Source organism: Lepidochelys kempii, chromosome 1, assembly GCF_965140285.1.
Source record: "Lepidochelys kempii isolate rLepKem1 chromosome 1, rLepKem1.hap1, whole genome shotgun sequence".
Lineage (NCBI taxonomy): Eukaryota > Metazoa > Chordata > Testudines > Cheloniidae > Lepidochelys > Lepidochelys kempii.
The window spans coordinates 152,397,920-152,418,878 of record NC_136380.1 but is presented as its reverse complement, the minus strand read 5'-3'; the positions used below and the strand labels follow the sequence as shown (position 1 = coordinate 152,418,878).

The window sequence follows — 20,959 nt, the reverse complement described above, 5'->3', positions numbered from 1 at the left end:
CCAAGGGTCGGTCCTCGGGCCGGTTTTATTCAATATCATCATTAATGATCTGGAGGATGGTGTGGATTGCACCCTCAGCAAGTTTGCAGATGACACGAAACTGGAAGGAGAGGTAGATACGCTGGAGGGTAGGGATAGGATACAGAGGGACCTAGATAAATTAGAGGATTGGGCCAAAAAAAATCTGATGAGGTTCAACAAGGATAAGTGCAGTTAGGACGGAAGAATCCCATGCACCGCTACAGACTGGGGACCGAATGGCTAGGCAGCAGTTCTGCAGAAAAGGACCTAGGGGCTACAGTGGACAAGAAGCTGGATATGAGTCAACAGTGTGCCCTTGTTGCCAAGAAGGCCAATGGCATTTTGGGATGTATAAGTAGGGGCATTGCCAGAAGATCGAGGGACGTGATCGTTTCCCTCTATTCGACATTGGTGAGGCCTCATCTGGAGTACTGTGTCCAGTTTTGGGCCCCACACTATAAGAAGGATGTGGAAAAATTGGAAAACGTCCAGCAGAGGGCAACAAAAATGATTAGAGGACTGGAACACATGACTTATGAGGAGAGGCTGAGGGAACTGGGATTGTTTAGTCTGCGGAAGAGAAGAATGAGGGGGGATTTGATAGCTGCTTTCAACTACCTGAAAGGGGGTTCCAAAGAGGATGGATCTAGACTGTTCTCAGTGATAGCAGATGACAGAACAAGGAGTAATGGTCTCAAGTTGCAGTGGGGGAGATTTAGGTTGGATATTAGGAAAAACTTTTTCACTAGGAGGGTGGTGAAACACTGGAATGCATTACCTAGGGAGTTGTTGGAATCGCCTTCCTTTGAAGTTTTTAAGGTCAGGCTTGACAAAGCCCTGTCTGTGATGATTTAGTTGGGGATTGGACTAGATGACCTCCTGAGGTCCCTTCCAACCCTGATATTCTATGATTCTATGATAGTTAATGTTTAGAGGTCAGCATAATTCATGCTGGAATGTCTGTATGTAAGGATCCAGAAAATGAAATTTGAGAGATCTTGCACTACTGAATAATTTGTCTATGTTTATTTAGGTCAAGATCACATACAAATAGTAAGCTCTTCAGAGTAGAGAGGGTGTTCTTTTCAATGTTCTGTAAAGTATCCAGTACTCTTCAGACCTTAGTTGCAAAATAAAAAAGCTGACTAATACATAATTATTATTCAAATTCAGTGATAATTGGGAATTGTTTAGGAACACTTTACTAGATGCCAAAGAAGCCACAATCAAGGAAGAAGGCCATGTTGGTTAAAAATATCACCGGGTTTAGAAGACAACTATAAAAAATAAAAAAGATTAAGAAATAACAAATGGAAGAAAGGGGAAGTTGATAGTAAGGAATGTAACTGTAGAAAACCGAAGAGGGAACCAAAGGGACACAAGGAGAAATCTATGGCCAGCAGAGTTAAGAACAATAAGGAGTTTTTAAAGTATACTAGAAACACAAAAAATCCTAACAATAGTATCATTCCATTACTAAATGGAAATGGTAGAATTATCAATAATAATAAAGAAAAGCAAAAAATCTTCAATAAATATTTGTTCTGTATTATGTGTGTGGGGGGGAGACTATGTAATCATGTCATATAACACAACACTCTCTCCATTCCACTAGTATCTCGAGAATGTTAAACAGGAGCAACTAAAGTTAGAGAGTTTAAATCAATTTATCAAGATAATTTGCATCCAAAACTTTTAAAAGAGCTGATTGAGGAACTTGATGGACTGTTAGTATTGATTTTCAATAGCTCTTGGAACATCAGGGAAGTTCCAGAAGAAAGCTAATGTCATGCCAATATTTTAACAAGGTAAACAGGATGACCCGGGTAATTACAGGCTTGACAGTTTGACGTTAATCCCAGGCAAGATAATGAAGCAACTGATATGTGACTTGATTAATAAAGAATTAAAGGAGTGTAATATAAATAATGCCAATCAACATGGATTTATGAAAAATAGATCCTGTCAAACTAACTGGATTTTTTTTTTTAAGAATAAAAGTTTGCTTGATAAAGGTAATAGAGTTGATGTAATAGAGAGACTTCTGTAAGGCATTTGACTTGGTACCACACAACATTTTGTTTAAAAAGCTAGAGTGATACAAAATTAAGATGGCACACATTGAATGGATGAAAAACGGATCGGTTTCAGAATGTAACTGTAAACGGGGAAATCATCATCGAACGAGTATATCTCTAGCGGGGCCCTGCAAGGATTGGTTCTTGGCCCTTATGCTATTTAACACTTCTAGTAATGACCTAGAAGAAAAACATGCAATTATTACTGATAAAGTTTGCAGAGAGAGTGGTAAATAAATGAAGAGAGCAGCTCACTGATACAGAGATATCTGGATTGTTGGTAAGCTGGGTGCAAGCAAACAACGTGTGTGTTAATATGGCTACATATAAATGTATACATCTAGGAACACTGGAAGTAGGCCATACTTACAGGATAGTGACTATTCTGGGAAGCAACAGATCTGAAAAAGATGGGGAGGGGGGTTGCGATAGATAATCAGCTGATCATGCTGTGACCAAAAGAACTAATGTGATCCCGGAATGCATAAACAGGGGAATCTCGTGTAGAAGTACAGAGGTTATTTTACCTCTGTATTTGGCACTGGTGCGACCACTGCTGGAATAGTGGGCATCAGAATTGGTCACAGAATTCAAGAAGGATGTTGATGAGTTGGAGAGGGTTCAGAGAAGAGCCACGATAACGATGAAAGGTTTAGAAAACATACTTTATAGTGATAGACTCAAGGAGTTCAATCTGTTTAGTTTAACAAAAAGAAGGTAAAGAAGTGACTTAATTACAGTCTACACATACCTACATTGGGAACAAATATTTAATAATGGGCTCTTCAATCTAGCAGAGAAAGGTATAATATGATCCAGTGGCTGGCAGTTGAAGCTAGACAAATTCAGAGTGGAAATAAGGTATAAATTTGAACAGTGAGAGTAATTAACCATTAGAACAGTTTACCAAGGGTTGTGGTGGTTTCTCCATCACTGGCAACTTTTAAATCTAGATTAAATGTCTAACAGTTCTGCTCTAGGAATTATTTTGGGGAAGCTCCATGGCCTGTGTTACGTGGGAGGTCGGACTAGATTATCACAATGGTCCCTTCTGGCCTTAGAATCTATTACTCTATTGAAAGTATTGATACAGGCTAGGAGTTCTATAATATGAAGGATAAAACCCACATTGGTAAAACATTTTGACAACTAGGTTAAAATATAAGCCTAAACAGAGAACAACTTTTCTTGTGCATTCTTATTTTTACCTGAGGCTTTGCGTAGGATGGACTGTCTGACAACATCAGTTCCAAGGAGGTTGGATTGCTTGAAGCGCTTTGCCCTCTCTTCAAAAAACCATTCACCTGTCACTATCCTTAGCTGTCTACATGAGAAAGAAACCAAACAAAATGCACACATGAACTGTTCCAACCAGCCAAAACTGTTTCTTAAATCCTCAGGACGTTGTCCACCCAACATGCACACATACAGCTATGGATCACAGTCACACAGTACAAGCTAAAGAATCAAAAATTAGCTTGCAAAGTGTAATATAATAGAATAGATTTGGTAGAAAAATTGTGAAAACTCCCTCCTCCCTAAGTGAAAAATGGCTTTTTGGTTAAATGGAAGCTTGCATAAAAATTGATTTTCATCAAAATTTTCATGGTTTCAGGAAAAACTGGAAACCAAAACATTTTTGATCATCAATAGAAGTTAGAAGTTCTTGATTTTGTATTTAGTGTCCAATAAACATTTTCAGTTTTTAATTTACAATGCCTTCCCCTGCCCCAAATGTTTTTTAAGAGATGGGATGAGGGATAGATAGGAGGAGAGGAGAGCAGGGTCAGAAGTGAGGGTGGGGCAGAGAGGAGCAGGAGGCACAGGAAGAGAAGTCTCTACTAGGGCAACCCCCCCACCCCCCACCCTGTTGTCTGCAGAAGCTCTGCTTTGTTTTCTGCAGAATTGTGGGAAGGCTTGTACTGAATGAGGCAAGGGACTACAGGAAGAGAAAGAAGGGTCTCATGATTAAGGCAGCTGAAGGCTGCCCTGGGGAACTGGATTCTATAGCAGCCTCTGCACAGAGTTCCTGTGTGATGCTGGGCAAGTTACTTAAAACAAATTTGTCACAGGTGTTCCTCATTTTCTGGGTAAGCAATATGAGACCCTGGGGTCTGATTTGCAGCAGTGCTGAGCATTCAACTGAAAGAAATGGAAGCAGTGATTCAAACATGTGTAATTCATAGATTCATAGATTCATAGATATTTAGGTCAGAAGGGACCATTATGATCATCTAGTCTGACCTCCTGCACAATGCAGGCCACAGAATTTCACCCACCACTCCTAAAAAAGACCTCACACCTATATCTGTGCTATTGAAGTCCTCAAATTGTAGTTTGAAGACCTCAAGGAGCAGAGAATCCTCCAGCAAGTGACCCGTGCCCCATGCTACAGAGGAAGGCGAAAAACCTCCAGGGCCTTCCAATCTGCCCTGGAGGAAAATTCCTTCCCGACCCCAAATATGGCGATCAGCTAAACCCTGAGCATATGGGCAAGATTCATCAGCCAGATACTACAGAAAATTCTTTCCCGGGTAACTTGGATCTTACCCCATCTAAAAACCCATCACAGGCCATTGGGCCTATTTACCATGAATATTTAATTACCAAAACCATGTTATCCCATCATACCATCTCCTCCATAAACTTATCGAGTTTAATCTTAAAGCAAGATAGATCTTTTGCCCCCACTACTTCCCTCGGAAGGCTATTCCAAAACTTCACTCCTCTGATGGTTAGAAACCTTCGTCTAATTTCTAATCTAAATTTCCTGGTGGCCAGTTTATATCCATTTGTTCTTGTGTCCACATTGGTATTGAGTTTAAATAATTCCTCTCCCTCTCTGGTATTTATCCCTCTGATATATTTATAGAGAGCAATCATATCTCCCCTCAACCTTCTTTTAGTTAGGCTAAACAAGCCAAGCTCCCTGAGTCTCCTTTCATAAGACAAGTTTTCCATTCCTCGGATCATCCTAGTAGCCCTTCTCTGTACCTGTTCCAGTTTGAATTCATCCTTCTTAAACATGGGAGACCAGAACTGCACACAGTATTCCAGGTGAGGTCTCACCAGTGCCTTATATAACGGTACTAAAACCTCCTTATCCCTACTGGAAATACCTCTCCTGATGCATCCCAAGACGACATTAGCTTTTTTCACAGCCATATCACATTGGCAGCTCATAGTCAACCTATGATCAACCAATACTCCAAGGTCCTTTTCCTCCTCCGTTACTTCTAGTTGATGCGTCCCTAGCTTATAACTAAAATTCTTGTTATTAATCCCTAAATGCATGACCTTACACTTCTCACTATTAAATTTCATCCTATTCCTATTACTCCAGTTTACAAGGTCATCCAGATCCTCCTGTAGGGTATCCCTGTCCTTCTCTAAATTAGCAATACCTCCCAGCTTTGTATCATCTGCAAACTTTATTAGCACACTCCCACTTTTTGTGCCCAGGTCAGTAATAAAAAGATTAAATAAGATTGGTCCCAAAACTGATCCTTGAGGAACTCCACTGGTAACCTCCCTCCAACTTGACAGTTCACCTTTCAGTAGGACCCGTTGTAGTCTCCCCTTTAACCAATTCCCTATCCACCTTTCAATTTTCCTATTGATGCCCATCTTATCCAATTTAACTAATAATTCCCCATGTGGCACAGTATCAAACGCCTTACTAAAATCTAAATAAATTAGATCCACTGCGTTTCCTTTATCTAAAAAATCTGTTACTCTCTCAAAGAAGGAAATCAGGTTGGTTTGGCACGATCTACCTTTTGTAAAACCATGTTGTATTTTGTCCCATTTACCATTGACTTCAATGTCCTTAACTACCTTCTCCTTCAAAATTTTTTCCAAGACCTTGCATACTACAGATGTCAAACTAACAGGCCTATAATTACTTGGATCACTTTTTTTCCCTTTCTTAAAAATAGGAACTATGTTAGCAATTCTCCAATCATATGGTACAACCCCTGAATTTACAGATTCATTAAAAATTCTTGCTAATGGGCTTGCAATTTCTTGTGCCAATTCTTTTAATATTCTTGGATGAAGATTATCTGGGCCCCCCGATTTAGCCCCATTAAGCTGTTTGAGTTTCGCTTCTACCTCAGATATGGTGATGTCTACCTCCATATCCTCATTCCCATTTATCATGCTACCATTATCCCTAAGATCCTCTTTAGTCTTATTAAAGACTGAGGCAAAGTATTTGTTTAGATATTGGGCCATGCCTAGATTATCCTTGACCTCCACTCCATCCTCAGTTTTTAGCGGTCCCACTTCTTCTTTCTTTGTTTTTTTCCTATTTATATGACTATAGAACCTTTTACTATTGGTTTTAATTCCCTTTGCAAGGTCCAACTCTACTTGACTTTTAGCCTGTCTCACTTTATCCCTACATATTCTGACCTCAATAAGGTAGCTTTCCTTACTGATCCCTCCCTTCTTCCACTCCCTATATGCTTTCTGCTTTTTCTTAATTACCTCTCTAAGATGCTTGCTCATCCAGCTTGGTCTACAACTCCTGCCTATGAATTTTTTCCCCTTTCTTGGGATGCAGGCTTCCGATAGCTTCTGCAGCTTTAATTTAAAATAATCCCAGGCCTCCTCTACCTTTAAACCCATAAATTCTTCAGTCCAATCCACTTCCCTAACTAATTTCCTTAATTTTTGAAAGTCAGCCCTTTTGAAATCAAAAACCCTAGTTGCAGATTTATTTTTGTTAATCCTTCCATTCAGTTTGAACTGAATTAGCTCATGATCACTTGAGCCAAGATTATCCCCTACAACCATTTCCTCTATGAGATCCTCATTACTCGCCAAGACCAGATCTAAAATGGCATCCCCTCTAGTCGGTTCAGCAACTACTTGTTGAAGGAATCCATCAGCTATCGCATCTAGGAAAATCTGAGCCCTATTATTATTACTAGCACTCATCCTCCAGTCTATATCTGGGAAGTTAAAGTCTCCCATGATCACACAGTTTCCATTAGTATTTACTTTATTAAAAACATTAAAAAGGGCTCTATCCATATCCAAATTAGATCCCGGTGGTCTATAGCACACCCCAAGCTCTATCCTAGGGGAGGCTCTAATAGTTTTCTTCCCCAATTTAATTATTGCCCAGACAGACTCAGTCATATCCATTTCATCGCTTCTTATTTCTTTACATTCTATCTCATCATTGATATACAGTGCTACTCCACCACCTTTACCTTTATTTCGGTCTTTCCTAAACAGCACATACCCTTCAATACCTGTAGCCCAGTCATGACTACTATTCCACCAGGTCTCTGTTATACCTATAATATCTGGTTTCACTTCCTGCACCAGTAACTCTAGTTCCTCCATTTTGTTACCTAGGCTCCTTGCATTAGTGTACAAACATCTTAATTTTTGCTGTTTGGCCTCACTCACATTCTGTACCCTATTAGGCACGGTTATTTTACTACCAGTATAACCTATTAGACTTGTATCTACACTGCCCTTCCTCCTACCTACAGCTGTATCCACTCTTACTTCATTTTCTTTCCACTCTATGCTAAATTCTGGCGTGGAGATTACCTGGACATCTCCCAACCATCTCCCCCAAATTCCTAGTTTAAAGCTCTCTTAATCAGTTGTGCCAGCCTCCATCCTAGAAGTCTATTTCCTTCCCTACTCAGATGAAGTCCATCCCGAGAGAACTGTCCTCTATCCATGAATGCCTCCCAATGGCCATACATCCCAAAGCCCTCCTTATAGCACCACTGCCTAAGCCATCTATTGATAGTCATAATCTTGTCACACCTTTGTTGCCCTTCTCTAGGAACAGGCAAAATCCCACTAAAGATCACCTGAGCCTCAATTTCCTTAAGCGTCCTCCCCAGCCTAACATAGTCTCCCTTAATACTTTCCAGTGAGAATCTAGCCGTATCATTTGTTCCCACATGAAGGATAATTAGGGGATTCTTTCCCGCTCCCTTTAGAATCCTTTTTAACCTCAGGTCTACATCCCGTATCTTAGCACCTGGAAGACAGCACACCCTCCTATTTTCTGGATCAGCTCTGGTTACAGGCCTATCTATTCTTCTCAATAAAGAGTCCCCAATCACATAGACCTGCCTTTTCCTAGTGACGGTGCTATTCTCCAGTCTATCCCCTGTTCCCTCTGGCTGCAAGTTTTTTCCATTCCCATTCTCCCTTGTAATCCTTTTTAACCCATCCTGTATCCTCCTGGGGCTCATATTTGGTGTAATCTCCATTAACTCTTCCCCTTTTCCTATAGGACTAACCGCTCTTCTCTTCTTCCTTGCCCTGTCACCTTCAGTGACTACCTGCTGAGCCCCTTCTTCATTTTCCAACTCTGCAAACCTATTCTGAAGCTCTATTTCTCCTTCACTAGCCCGTCTTTTCCTCTGCCTAGTTCTTTTAGTCACATGCTTCCACTGACCACTTTCCTCACCCAGTCTCCCCTCAAAATTCCCTAGTCCTGCTTCCATCTGCAAGTCTGAGCTTTTCCCTTCAGATACCTCATGTCTTTGCTCCATAATCTGCTCAAACCCCTTCCTAAACTCTACCAGACTTTCCACCTGCATCTCCAAACCTCTGATCTTTTCCTCCATCAGCTCTATCAGACGGCATTTCATGCAGACAAAACTCTTACCAGGTGCCCCCTCCAGGATCATGTACATACCACAGCTTCCACATCCAGTCATCTTCATTGTGTCATCTGCTACATGGGTCACTCCCACTGCCACCTCTGAATCTGTCATAGCCTTCCCACCTAAATCCTGTTAATCTGGGAAACACAAACCACACCAAAACACCACCACCCACAGCAAAACCAAACCCCACACAAGCACCACAAGACAAACTCCGCTTTCAAACGCCCACTCAAACTCCCCTGTTTACAGCTCTGTTTGCTAGCTCCTGTGCTGCTGCAGCTGTCTGTGCTGCTGCCTGACTGGCTGCTACCTTTATAGGACCCCTAGTCAGTGAAGCCCCGCCCCCTAATCAGGGCTCAGCTTCTCTTCCAGCACAAAGCCCCTACAAGCCTCTACACATACAAATACTACCAATACAAAGCCAAACACACACAAATACCTTCTCCTCCAACAGAACTCCCACTCAAACTCCCCTGTTTACAGCTCTGTTTGCTAGCTCCTGTGCTGCTGCAGCTTAACAGTAATGTTAAGTACTCTGAAGAATCAAGCCCTCAGGTATCCAAAATTAATTGGATTTCTGAAAATTGAGGCCTGAACATCAATGTGCTTCAGCTCCCCAATTGTAAAATTGAAAAAATAATATCATCTAATCTCACCAGAGCATTGTGTAAGGTAATCTGATGTCTACACCAGCTGCAAATCACAACCCCAACCGCAATATAGACATCACCATACTGGGTGTCCCTTCGTTCCCAGAGGCCCTGTTTAGTCATATGGGAAAAGCAGTTTGGTGGTCCCATTCTAGCTCACATAACCACCAAAACTGAATCAGATATGCGGTTTCTGCTTAGAAGAGGCCCAACACTGACTGGAAGAGCAGCATTTGGCAGGTCCACACTGAGGCGCGCTAGCAAAACTGTACAATGAAGCTTACCCAGCACCTGCTTGCCACATGCTTGGTTACTGACTGCTACCAGCCCTCATTTTTACAAGGAACAAAGTAGATCAAAACATTTTTAAAGTAAAATAAATAAGCTTTATTTAAAAGGCTGTTTTATCTCACAATTGCTTAATACTAATAATACATACTACATACAAAAGTATTTTATTTTTATTTATGGAAACTGGTTGAAGGGGAAGAAGGAGTTACTCTAGGCTGCATCGAATCTTGAGTGTCCACTGGCCTCCATAGCTATTTAAAAACTACTCCAATCGTTTTTCTCAACACCTGTAAACTCATTGAACTCAACCCTAACACTGGGAGGCATTTCCAGTAGTGCATAATCTGGTATTGTAACGAGGAGTGGTCCATCTCCACCCTCAGGTGTCCCAGGAACCTCTCAGACTCTGCCTATTGAGTGGCAACTTTCTGTGATTTATATTCACCAGTGCCAATACTGTCCCATGTATATACAGTGCTTCTCTACCTTTAGCCCTTTCCTGCAGGGCTGAGGATGAACAGAGGTCTCCCTTCCTTGAGATCTCCACACATACTGGGATGAGCTAGCCGTGGTCACTCCTCCTCTTCCTCAGTACTTTTCTCCTGTGTCCTCCTTATACGCCTCTGCTGATGGACTACTGGCTCATCCAACCTCCCAGCCTGATCAGCCAATTAGCTAACACATCCCCAATCAGCCTTCGCCGGGGGAGCTGATTGATGCGTAAGTGGTCAGCGTGCCAGGCTCACCAGCTAGCTCCCAGCACTCCATCACGGATTTAAAACCACAAAACAACTGTACACTTGTATGGCTCCACTAGCAATGCCACCTGTACCAAGAAACATCTATGCACTAAAATCACAATTTTCCCTCTCTTGGGCAAGAATTATTCACACACACACACACAAAATACATTTTAAGATTACCGACTTTAACGGTTCCCAAGCTGATCTATGGGCTACATTTCCATCATTCTTAGCTTGTAGCCTGTTAAGAGTATTACATCCTACATCCTTTGGCTGGCAGAATTACTTAGCTTTATAGTTCTCAGGCCCTTATAAGGATTCATCCTTGAAAAGTCAAGAAATGTGGAAATTCAGTCAACATTGGTTGACAAAAGTCCTTAGTACTCTCAATTGTTTGAACACCCACCCCAATGAACTTTTCACATTTTGAATAAAAGTTGATGCCACTCATGCATAAAACATTCTTGTCTGTAAAGCACTCTTCCAGTCTGTTAATAAGCCTCTTTTTGAAATATTTTCAATTGATATTACCTGTGTAAATTAGCTACATGGCTCAAGTTCATAATAAAGAAGTTTTTTGATAACTACTGATCTGCAGAATGCTGCTTCTCTGAAGCACCTAGAAGGATGTCCAACACGGGTAGTCTATTCAGGCACCAAAGCAGTCCTATTCTGTGCTGTTATTTTCTGTAAGATATGTTATTGATACTAATTGTTATCTTTGCAAACACAAATACAGTAAATGGTTTTATTATGTTTAAGTGTTGCCACTCCCACTGACATCTCAATGAATACCATCAAGACATGTGCAATCAATGTGCAATGTGCTGCAATGTGCAATCAATGCTCAATTTCAAAGTATACAAGACTAGACAAAAAACACCTTGGGCATGGCTACACTGGAAACTTCAAAGCGCTGTCATGGAAGCGCTCCCGTGGCAGCACTTTGAAGTGCGAGTGTGGTTGCGCGCGAGCGCTGGAAGAGAGCTCTCCCAACGCTCCTGGTAATCCACCTCCACGAGGGGATTAGCTCCAAGCTCTAGATTTTTCACACCCCTGAGCCAGCAAGTTAGAGCAATATCAAATGTAAGTGTAGCCAAGCCTTTTCTCATGTTATTCCCCATGGAAATACTGCATGGACACATCACCTTTTGCTATAATTTTTGTAACAGTTAAAAGCTTTTGAGTACAGAATTGCACGTTGTATAGAGCTGGTGACTACAAGTATTTCCCATGAATATTCACTCAAAACACTGATTTAGCTCCATTTGTGTTCATGACCAATTTGTGCTTGAATACTACAACTTCCTAACAAACAGGTTTATTCGCCTGTTCATAGAAACAACAAATATTTTCATTTCCTTTGCTAATTGTTTCTTCTGCTTGTCCTTTTTCTTGGGAAAGAAAGGACAGGATTTCCCAGCAGTGAATCCATGGCAGTGGATGGACATTGTATGACAGAATTTGCCTCTACATTTAAAGAAAGTTTAAGTAACTGTTACTGTTTCAAAATCTTAAACGACTCCAGCAGAGTGTGATTTTTCATTACCTGCATTCATTTACAAACACATCAGATAAAGAGAATCATATTTAGTTTGTGTAAGAATGGATACGATTACAGATGATTTTAGGGCATTGATCCGTACTTCTTACTCAGACAAGACTCCAACTTAGAGAGTTTTGCCTGGCTAAAGTCTGAGGAGTACTGAATAGGGCTCTATTGTCAATGAAGAATTCACACGAATGCAATTCTCTCTCATCCAATTATAGATTAAGTTTATGTGAGCACTACCAGAATAAGTTTAAAAAAAAACCAAAATCCAGACATATGCCTGCAAATATGATAATGAAAGATTATTGCCTTATCTTTTTGTTTGCAGCCTGTTGAGGACAATGCAAAAACAATTAATAGAAATCAATTAGTTATTGCCCAAAAGGCATTCAGAAAACCATTTCCACTCCATTTTTTGTTTACTTTCTAAGGATGTTCGCTTAAAAACAAAACTTAAAAACAAACCAAAAATTCATTGGAGAACACACAGCTTCTGGTTAGCAGGAAGAACAATTTTCCCCTATGTGTGATAAAAATATATATTGTCACTACTCACCAATAGCATGATCTTCTGTGGGTGCTAATTCTTCATAGTAAGGCTTAACATAAGTTTAGTACTCTACATCTGTCTTACCGTTGACTAAATTGCCATTGCAATTTGAACTACAAAGTTCATTAACTCTTTCCAAGGTTAGTCCTGAGTTTGACAATGAAACCCCAAAGTGCTGTTTCTCTCTTACTTGCACATCTTAATTTCCCAAGTCTTGTACCACCAACACTTCCCTTGATCCAAGAGAGCTGGTGCACGCCTTCCAAACCACACGCTCATAGATTCATAGACATTAAGGTCAGAAGGGATGACTGTGATAATCCAAACTGACCTCCTGCACATTGCAGCCACAGAACCTCACCCACCCACTCATGTAATAGACCCCTAACCTCTGGCTGAGTAACTCAAGTCCTCAAATCATGATTTAAAGACTTCAAGTTACAGAGAATCCACCATTTACACTAGTTTAAACCTGCAAGTGACCCAGGCCCCATGCTACAGAGGAAGGCAAAACACCCTAGCCCCCACGGTTTTTGCCAATCTGACCTAGGGCAAAATTCCTTCCTAACCCCAAATATGGTGACCAGTTAGACCCAGAGCATGTGGGCAAGACCCAGCAGGCAGTTACCTGAGCAAGAATTATCTGTAGTAACTCAGAGCCCTCCCCTTCTAGTGTCCTGTCTCCAGCCAGTAGGGATTTTTGCTACAGGCAGTTGCTAATGGGCCAAATGCCATTGTAGGCAGTCCTGTCACAGCATCCCCGCCATAAACTTATCAAGCTCAGTCTTGAAGCCACTATTTGGTGAAGAAATCTCTCAGCTATCACATCCAGGAAAATCTGATCCCCAAGTTTATAGATTCATTAAAAATTCTTGCTATTGGACTTGCAATTTCATGTGTCGGGTCCTTTAATATTCTTGGATGGAGATTATCTGGGCCCCCTGATTTAATCCCATTAAGCCATTTGAGTTGGACTTCCACTTCAGATGTGGTAATTCTACCTCCATATCTTCATTTCCATTAGCCATCCTGCTACTAACCCGAAGATCTTCATTAGCTTCATTAAAAACTTCCAGTGGTTTGCCAGGTGGGTAGAGCCAACATCCCTTGCACTGCCCTATAAGTGCTGGGGCTGTCCCTAGTCATGATACAGAAGCAGGCAAAGCCCGATCAACGAGGATTAGTGGAGAGATTACCCTGGAGAATAGGTCCTTCAGGGATCATCAGGTAATAGTACAGATACCTATTTTAGTTGCAATCCCTTAACACAACAGAATCTGGATAAGTATGGAATGAAAATGAAAATGGATGAGTAGCTCTTGGATAAGCCAACAGGCTTAGTACTTGCTAGCTAGTTAGAATTCCTTGAAGTCACCAATGCTAGGTAAATGGCAGTTGAGGTGAGGATCATATAAACCTAATTTAATGATTGTTTTTGTAGTTTGCATCAGGGACGCTTAGAGTTCTGAATACCCTTTTTTATTGTTGTAGGATGCAAATTAATAAATACAGTAAATTACAGACAGACTGGCATAAAAGATGATTTTGTCTGTGATACAAAATGCAAGAGTAGAATAATGGCTGACATCATCCTGAACCTTTCGCTGTCATGCTCTTCAAAACTAGGACTCTTCCTTATTTGGTTTGTGAAACAGATGCTCTTTGCTTAAGGCTAAGCCTTGAAGATATTTTAAGCCAAATTACCTGCCAATGTAACTGCAGTTACATCAATGAGTTACAACAGCAGTGAATTTGGCCCACAATTTTTCCCCCTTTATCTGTTTAATTTATTGCAATGGTGGAGGGAAAAAGGAGAATCTTTTCTGTTTTCTTTTTAAATAATTATAAAGAATGTTATATAATGCATGAAAGATGCTAAACATGAAAGCATTCTATATGAGCATGGTGGGTTGTCAAATAAAAGGCTGAAAAAACAGTTTACAGTATTTTTGTCTATTCCATTTATAACAAATTGTAATGCCAGAACCCCACCACCATCCCAACTTGCAACAATGCTACTGTGAGAGGTTGATTACAGGATAGCTAAGAAAAGTTCATTTAATCAGAAAAGGCAATTCACTGAATCATCAAAACTCCCTCCAAGTGGCACATAAATGCAAAATGTACATTTGGATCTTATTGGATGTGGCAAATGTCTAGTATAATTTGTGCGGCCTGAAAAACAAGTAGAAGCTGCTGACAGAAGTTCCAACTTATTTTTGGCAACAAATGCTCTTGGGATGTTTCATCTAAATTAAAGCATTTAATAGGGCTGGGCAGTGCTTTGGTGAGATTAACAACTCTCCTGTTTAGTCGTGTACATCCTTCGCATCTGAAAGAAACTTCATTGTGAGATCTGCATGGCTGCTTACATGACTAACAGATTCCTGGTAATAAGTAAATACTGTCTGTTCACTGGTTCTCAATCCATGACCCACAGACCACTGGTGGACTGCAGACGACTTTTGGGTGGTTTGCCAATTGGTTGCCTGAAAATGAGCCATGCAGTGATTTCAAGCATGATGAGGACTGCTACTTTGTTAAGTAAAATAACCTAATTTCCATTTATGAGACAGAATGGAAGAGTTAACTGTTGTAACAGATCCTTTGCATGGCACATCTAACACCTCCACATAGGATTTCTCTCTTAGGACACTCCTACAGCGGAAGCTACTAGCAGCACTCTGGCTCACACTGTTATGGAGCTGGTGCCCACCTGCAGAGGCCCTGGCTCCTAAGGAAGCTTGCAGCACTGCAGCTATTAAGGACTTAATTCCTACTTGCTAGGTCACTGTTCCTGAAAATGCAAATTGGAAGCTAAACAGAGATGGAGTGGAGATGTTAAAGAAGCCATTTCATCTTGGTTTGAGCAGGCAAGAAACCATGTGACTGTGCAGTATTATGAAGGACTCTGGAACTATGTGGCAGTACAGCTAAAAACTATAAATTGTGTTTTCATTCACCACTCTAACCAAATTGATCATATTAAGTAGAAGCTACTGTATTTTAAAATCTAAATGCATTGTTGCCATCACATTAGCTTTATTTGTTCATGAAACTGACAAATTTGACATAAACATGACAAGTATGTATTTTATATATATATATACACGTAAGCATAGTCAGGATGAGCTCTCCCCTGACATCTGGTGGTGAGGTGTGGCAAGTTGTGGAAAAGAACTTCAGGGGCTGATCTCATTTGCATAGGCACACCCACCCCGCCTAAATGGTCACTTTGGCTGCTGTAGGAGCCCCAGTTTCTCAGTTATTGGGGCAGGAATAAACTATTATTATCCTGAATCAAGGACAGTGGAACTGTACTTGGCCTTTTGTTATGATGGAGGGACTCACCATCAACTAAGCAGCACTCGCTAGGCAAGGGTCATGGGTTCCAAAAGCCAGTGACTAGAGAGAGGCTGGGGACAGGTATTAATGCCTGGTGGCATGGGCTCCCTGGTGAGGGTCCTACATGCCAACTGCACCTTCTCCTCTCTCCACTGTGGAATATCAGAGCTAATATTTTGATTCTAATAGGAATCTAGTTACAGGCTGCTAAGCTGAAATCTCTTTGGGCCAATGGTGCACCAGCACTGAGGCTCCCCTACTACAAGCTGAAATCACTGAGCCTTGTGTTAAGTAGGGGCAGGCCCCGAAGCTATATTGTGGAGCACTTTGCAGGATAGCTGGTGCAGCTCATGGGATGGCTAGTGGAGTGGAGCAGTTTGCGAGACAGCTGGAGTGGCTCACGGGATTGTTGGTGGAGTGGAGCAGCTGCCAGAGCAGAGTGATTCATGGGATGGCTGGTGGAGCGGAGCAGAGCAGAGCCCCATGGAAAGGTGAGACAATTGGCTTCGGACCACGTAAGGTGCCCCTTAACTCCCCCCCACCCATTTCCACCCAGGTTGGGAGGTAAAACTCTACAGATAAACTTCTGAACTCTGGGGCTGCACTGACCAGGGACAGAGACTTTTGGGACTTTGGGTGACTTTTGGGTTGCTGTACTCAAGAACCAAAGGCCCAATTTGCTTGTAGTGGGTTTTTGCTCATGGGTTGTATTATGAATCCTGTTGGTGCTGTTTCCCCAGCATAATGCCACATTGTTTCTCTCTGTTATTAAAAGGCTTTTGCTACACTCAGACTCTTGCGAGAGGGGAAGTATTGCCTCTTAAAGGCGCCCCGGGGGGTGGTATATATTTGTCCCAGGTCACTGGGTGGGGGCTCGAGCCAGTTTTTCATTGTGTTATTAGAATGGAACCCCTAGATACTGAACCCGGCTTTTGTTGCTGCCAACTCTGACGGGCAGAAGGGTTACATATAGTTGGTGGGTCATATTTTTTTTCTTTTCGAAAGTGGTGCAAGGCATGAAGAAGATTGACAGACACAATTTAGATGCTATTTTACATTGGGAAGCTGGTGACCAATTCAGATTATAGCATTACCTGATTGGTAATGTTTAAGAAAAGCACTGTAATAAATGTTTATACCTCAGTAACTTTAGAACTGCTTTCCTGTGAGATAGACTAAGCCCATTCTTCTCCTTCAACACAGCTACAGAATTTATGGAGGGTTCAGAATAGTTCTACTCTTAAAATTGATTTGAACAGACATGCCTGAAATAAACAATAAAAGTAAAACCTATCATCTGCTGCATGAAATGTGGAGAATAAGGACATATGGATTCTTACCAAGCATTTGACCTCTCTGGCCAAGTCTAGTGCCATCCATAGTGAAAGAAAATCATAAGTAGAGAGTCATAGCAACTGACAGGTTGAACAGGCTTGGAAACCTCAGTATCACCACCTTATATCTTTGTCTTTTTCATCATCAATGCAAAAAAAATTTAGGATCTTGAGTCATAGCAGCCTTCATTGTTAAAAAGCTCATGTCTCATAGACCATATGTACAGAAATACGTATCTTCTAATAAGGCCAGGGAGTCCAAGAGTTAACTGTTAGACACCCCATACTTTCAATTCATAGTGAACAATCTACGGAAAGGGCTTCAGGTTACAGTTGCTTAATCCTTCAGCTCCTTTAGGAGCATCAGATCCATTTACCTACAAAAATACTTTTTCATTCAAAATATAAAATGAATGAATAAATGAATGAATAAAATAAATCTGTCTTGAAGTTTGAATTTAATAATTGCATCTCACATTCCAAAACTAAAACTGAAGAACTAGAAGTGAAACTGTCTCTTGCACTCTATTATTTTCAGACACTGATAACTGTAACAAGATGGGAGTGTTTTTCCTAGCAATCTATTTTTCTTTCTCCAAATCCTGATGTGGGACCAAACTGCATTGTCTGACTTAGATAATTTTTTAGTATATTTAATGGGACACCGAACCAAAGCTTTTAGAGTATTTTTTTAAACTGACCTGAGATCCAAGTTCACATATGAAAACATGATATTCTTTTACTTACACCCCTCCAAAAGCCAACCTCTTGCATTCTCAATAGCAAGTGTAGTGATAAAAAAATACCCTTTCCAATGCATTTTATCAAAGTAAGGTTTGGATGGGTTCTCCAGTATAGCGCCAGATAGAGTGTATTGTGACCAATAGCTTTAGTGAGCAAGCAAGAGGATTATGACAGCAATAACTTTGTCTGCTTCCTCTTACCCCTACCTTAAATGCTTGGGATTGTTTTAAAGAAAATCATGCACAATCATAGAATCATAGAAGTGTAGAACTAGAAGGGACCTCGAGAGGTCATCTAGTCCAGTCCCCTGCACTCATGGCAGGACTAAGTATTATCTAGACCATCCCTGACAGGTGTCTGTCTAACCTGCTCTTAAAAAAATCTCCAATGATGGAGATTCCACAACCTTCCTGGGCAATTTATTCCAGGGTTTAACCACCCTGAACTTTTTCCTAATGTCCAACCTAAACCTCCCTTGCTGCAATTTATTCCCATTGCTTCTTGTCCTATCCTCAGAGGATAAAAAAAGAGAACAATTTCCCCCCCCCCCCTTGTAACAACATTGATGTACTTGAATCAGCTGGGTGCTATACATTTTATTTTGCGTTTCAATTGACTCATCACATATTATTCATCAATCTACATAGTCCCGTGTCCTGAACTAAACGGCTCAATAGTGTGAGCAATTATTTGAAATCCTACAGTCCCTTGCAACTCTATCACTTACCCTCTCCTGCCAAGGGAGGTTGCATCCGGTAGCAGACTGCTCTACACTAAAGCACAGCGCAGCTCTGTGGGGTGCCCATGCCCATTTAATTTAAATTTGATATTTTTCAGCCTCTCCTTCCCCTTCCTGATGTGTTTCCTAACTATTAAACTGCCAGATAATCCCAGCGGTTTTCGCCTTTTTCTTTACAAGAGTGAGTATGCACTTGGAGCTACCCATTTACTAGAACAGGTCAGGAATTTTCTACTGAAATATTTTTTTCCAATGGAAAATGTGGTTTCCACAAAACAGAAATTTTCCATGGAAAAATTTCCATTTTGCAGAGAATTTTCAAACAGGACAATCTTAAAAAATTCATTTTTGGGTTGGGCCAATCTGAATTGAAACATTTCGGTTTGGACCGCTTTCATATTAAGCTGTGTCTGCCTGAGCTGCCACAGTGCCTCATGAGTGTCGTAGCTTGGGTTCCTCACGTACTGCAGTCTCCCCTCTGTGGAACTGCCACATTAGTCAGGGACAGGGCTGGCCTCACCATGAGGCGAACTGAGGTGGCCGCCTCAGGTGCCAGACTGTGGGGAGGGCGCCACTAGGAACCAGTGCGCTAGAAAATTGTGTCTGCTGCTGTTAGATATGTATTCTCTCTGCTCTACATGCACAGAGATGGTGGAGTGCTGTGCTGGAGGAAGGAGGACAAGAGACATAACAGACAGGCAGGAGAAAAAGTGAGAGGGAATAACAGAAAGCAGCAGGAGCTGCAAGGAGAGGGAGGAGGAGGAGCCTCTTATGTACCTCTCTAGCACCCCCAGGAACCTGGACTGATTAACATCAGCTTCTCAGGGAGCTTCCTGTTTCCTGCTGCTTCCCTGAACCCACTTGAGGAGAACAGGCAGTCAACTGACGTAGGAGCCAGTTAGGTCCTTAAGATGCTGATATCTTCCCTGACTCAGGCCCTGCTACCAGCCTGCTTATTTGTCCCCTTCAATTGAGTGTTGAGAGCCACTATAGCTGGCACAGAACAACAGTCATGAGTGAAAGAAGAAAACGCCCCTTTGGGGCAGCATTCAGAAAAAGCAAGCAAGCAAAGGAAGCTTTTCTATCTAAGCAGGAAGGAGCTCTCCTGAGATACATAGACACAAATGTTCACAGTGAGCCTTCCGGCCCCAGTGAGGATGTGAGTGGTGAGGAGATGCCTGATCTTCCAGTTAGTCAGAGTGCAGGTGACCTGGCAGCCACTGCAGCATCCATATCTCATTTCAAATGGATGTAACCATGCACATTCCTGAAGAAAAAAGTGTAGATCAGAGAAGAGTGTGGTAGAGGCACAAGAAACAGCCGCTGCTGAGGTTAGTTCCTTAAGTCTAGATGATCCAGGACTGTGGACCCACTTGAGCAGTAGCCCGAGGGACTTCCTTGTACTGCATGGCCATAGCAAGTGAAAAACTTCATGTTCCCCAAAGACAGTGAAAATAGATATTTCCATCCAACACATTACTGGCGTGAAATCCCCAATGGTGACAAAGTGGAGAGGCCATGGCGATGTACTCAAAAACCCAGAATGCTGCATTCTGTTTTTGTTGCAAACTCTTCCAGTTTAATGTTCCCGACACATTGGGTTCTACAGGAACAAAGGACTGGAAAAATTTGGATAGAAATCTGGCATGCCATGAGAAGGCAGCAAATCACGAGAGAGCATTCCATAGGTGGAAAGAACTTGAGATGAGACTAAGGTTAAAGGCCACCATAGATGATCAGCATCAAGAGAAGATTGCATCAGAGTCTCTTTACTGGCAAAATGTTCTGAAAAGGCTCATTGCCATTGTGAGAATACTTGCTACCCAAAACCTGGCACTGTGTGGCACTTCAGATCAGCTGCATGTGCCAAACAATGGAAACTTCCTTAAAATTGAGGAGCTGATGGCGGAGTTTAATGCTGTACTCCAGGAGCATCTAAGAAGAGTCACCACCCAAGAAATGTACACACACCACTACCTTGGAAAAACAATTCAAAATGAGATCACACAGTTACTGGCAACAAAAGTCAAACAGAAGATTGTGGCAGATCTGAAGACAGCAAGATATTACTCTATTATTCTGGACTGCACACCTGACATCAGCCATACAGAACAAATTACTTTAATGGTGCGTTTTGTAACAACAACAGAATCTAATGAAAATGTCCCTGTAAGGGTGACTGTCAGAGAGCATTTTCTAGAATTTATTGACATTGATGATACTACAGGAGCTGGTATGACAAATGTGCTTCTTAAAAAG

General features: G+C 41.4%; 1 protein-coding gene across 3 annotated transcripts in view; it reads right to left on the bottom strand.

The window, feature by feature from the left end:
• Positions 1-20,959, bottom strand: part of SYTL5 (synaptotagmin like 5) — a 187,181-nt gene that overhangs the window by 73,213 nt on the left and 93,009 nt on the right. For all 3 annotated transcript variants that reach the window (XM_073358234.2, XM_073358241.2, XM_073358250.2), the window contains exon 4: positions 3,308-3,423. In XM_073358234.2, the coding sequence (XP_073214335.2) occupies positions 3,308-3,423 (116 nt within the window). The remainder of the gene's footprint in view (positions 1-3,307; positions 3,424-20,959) is intronic.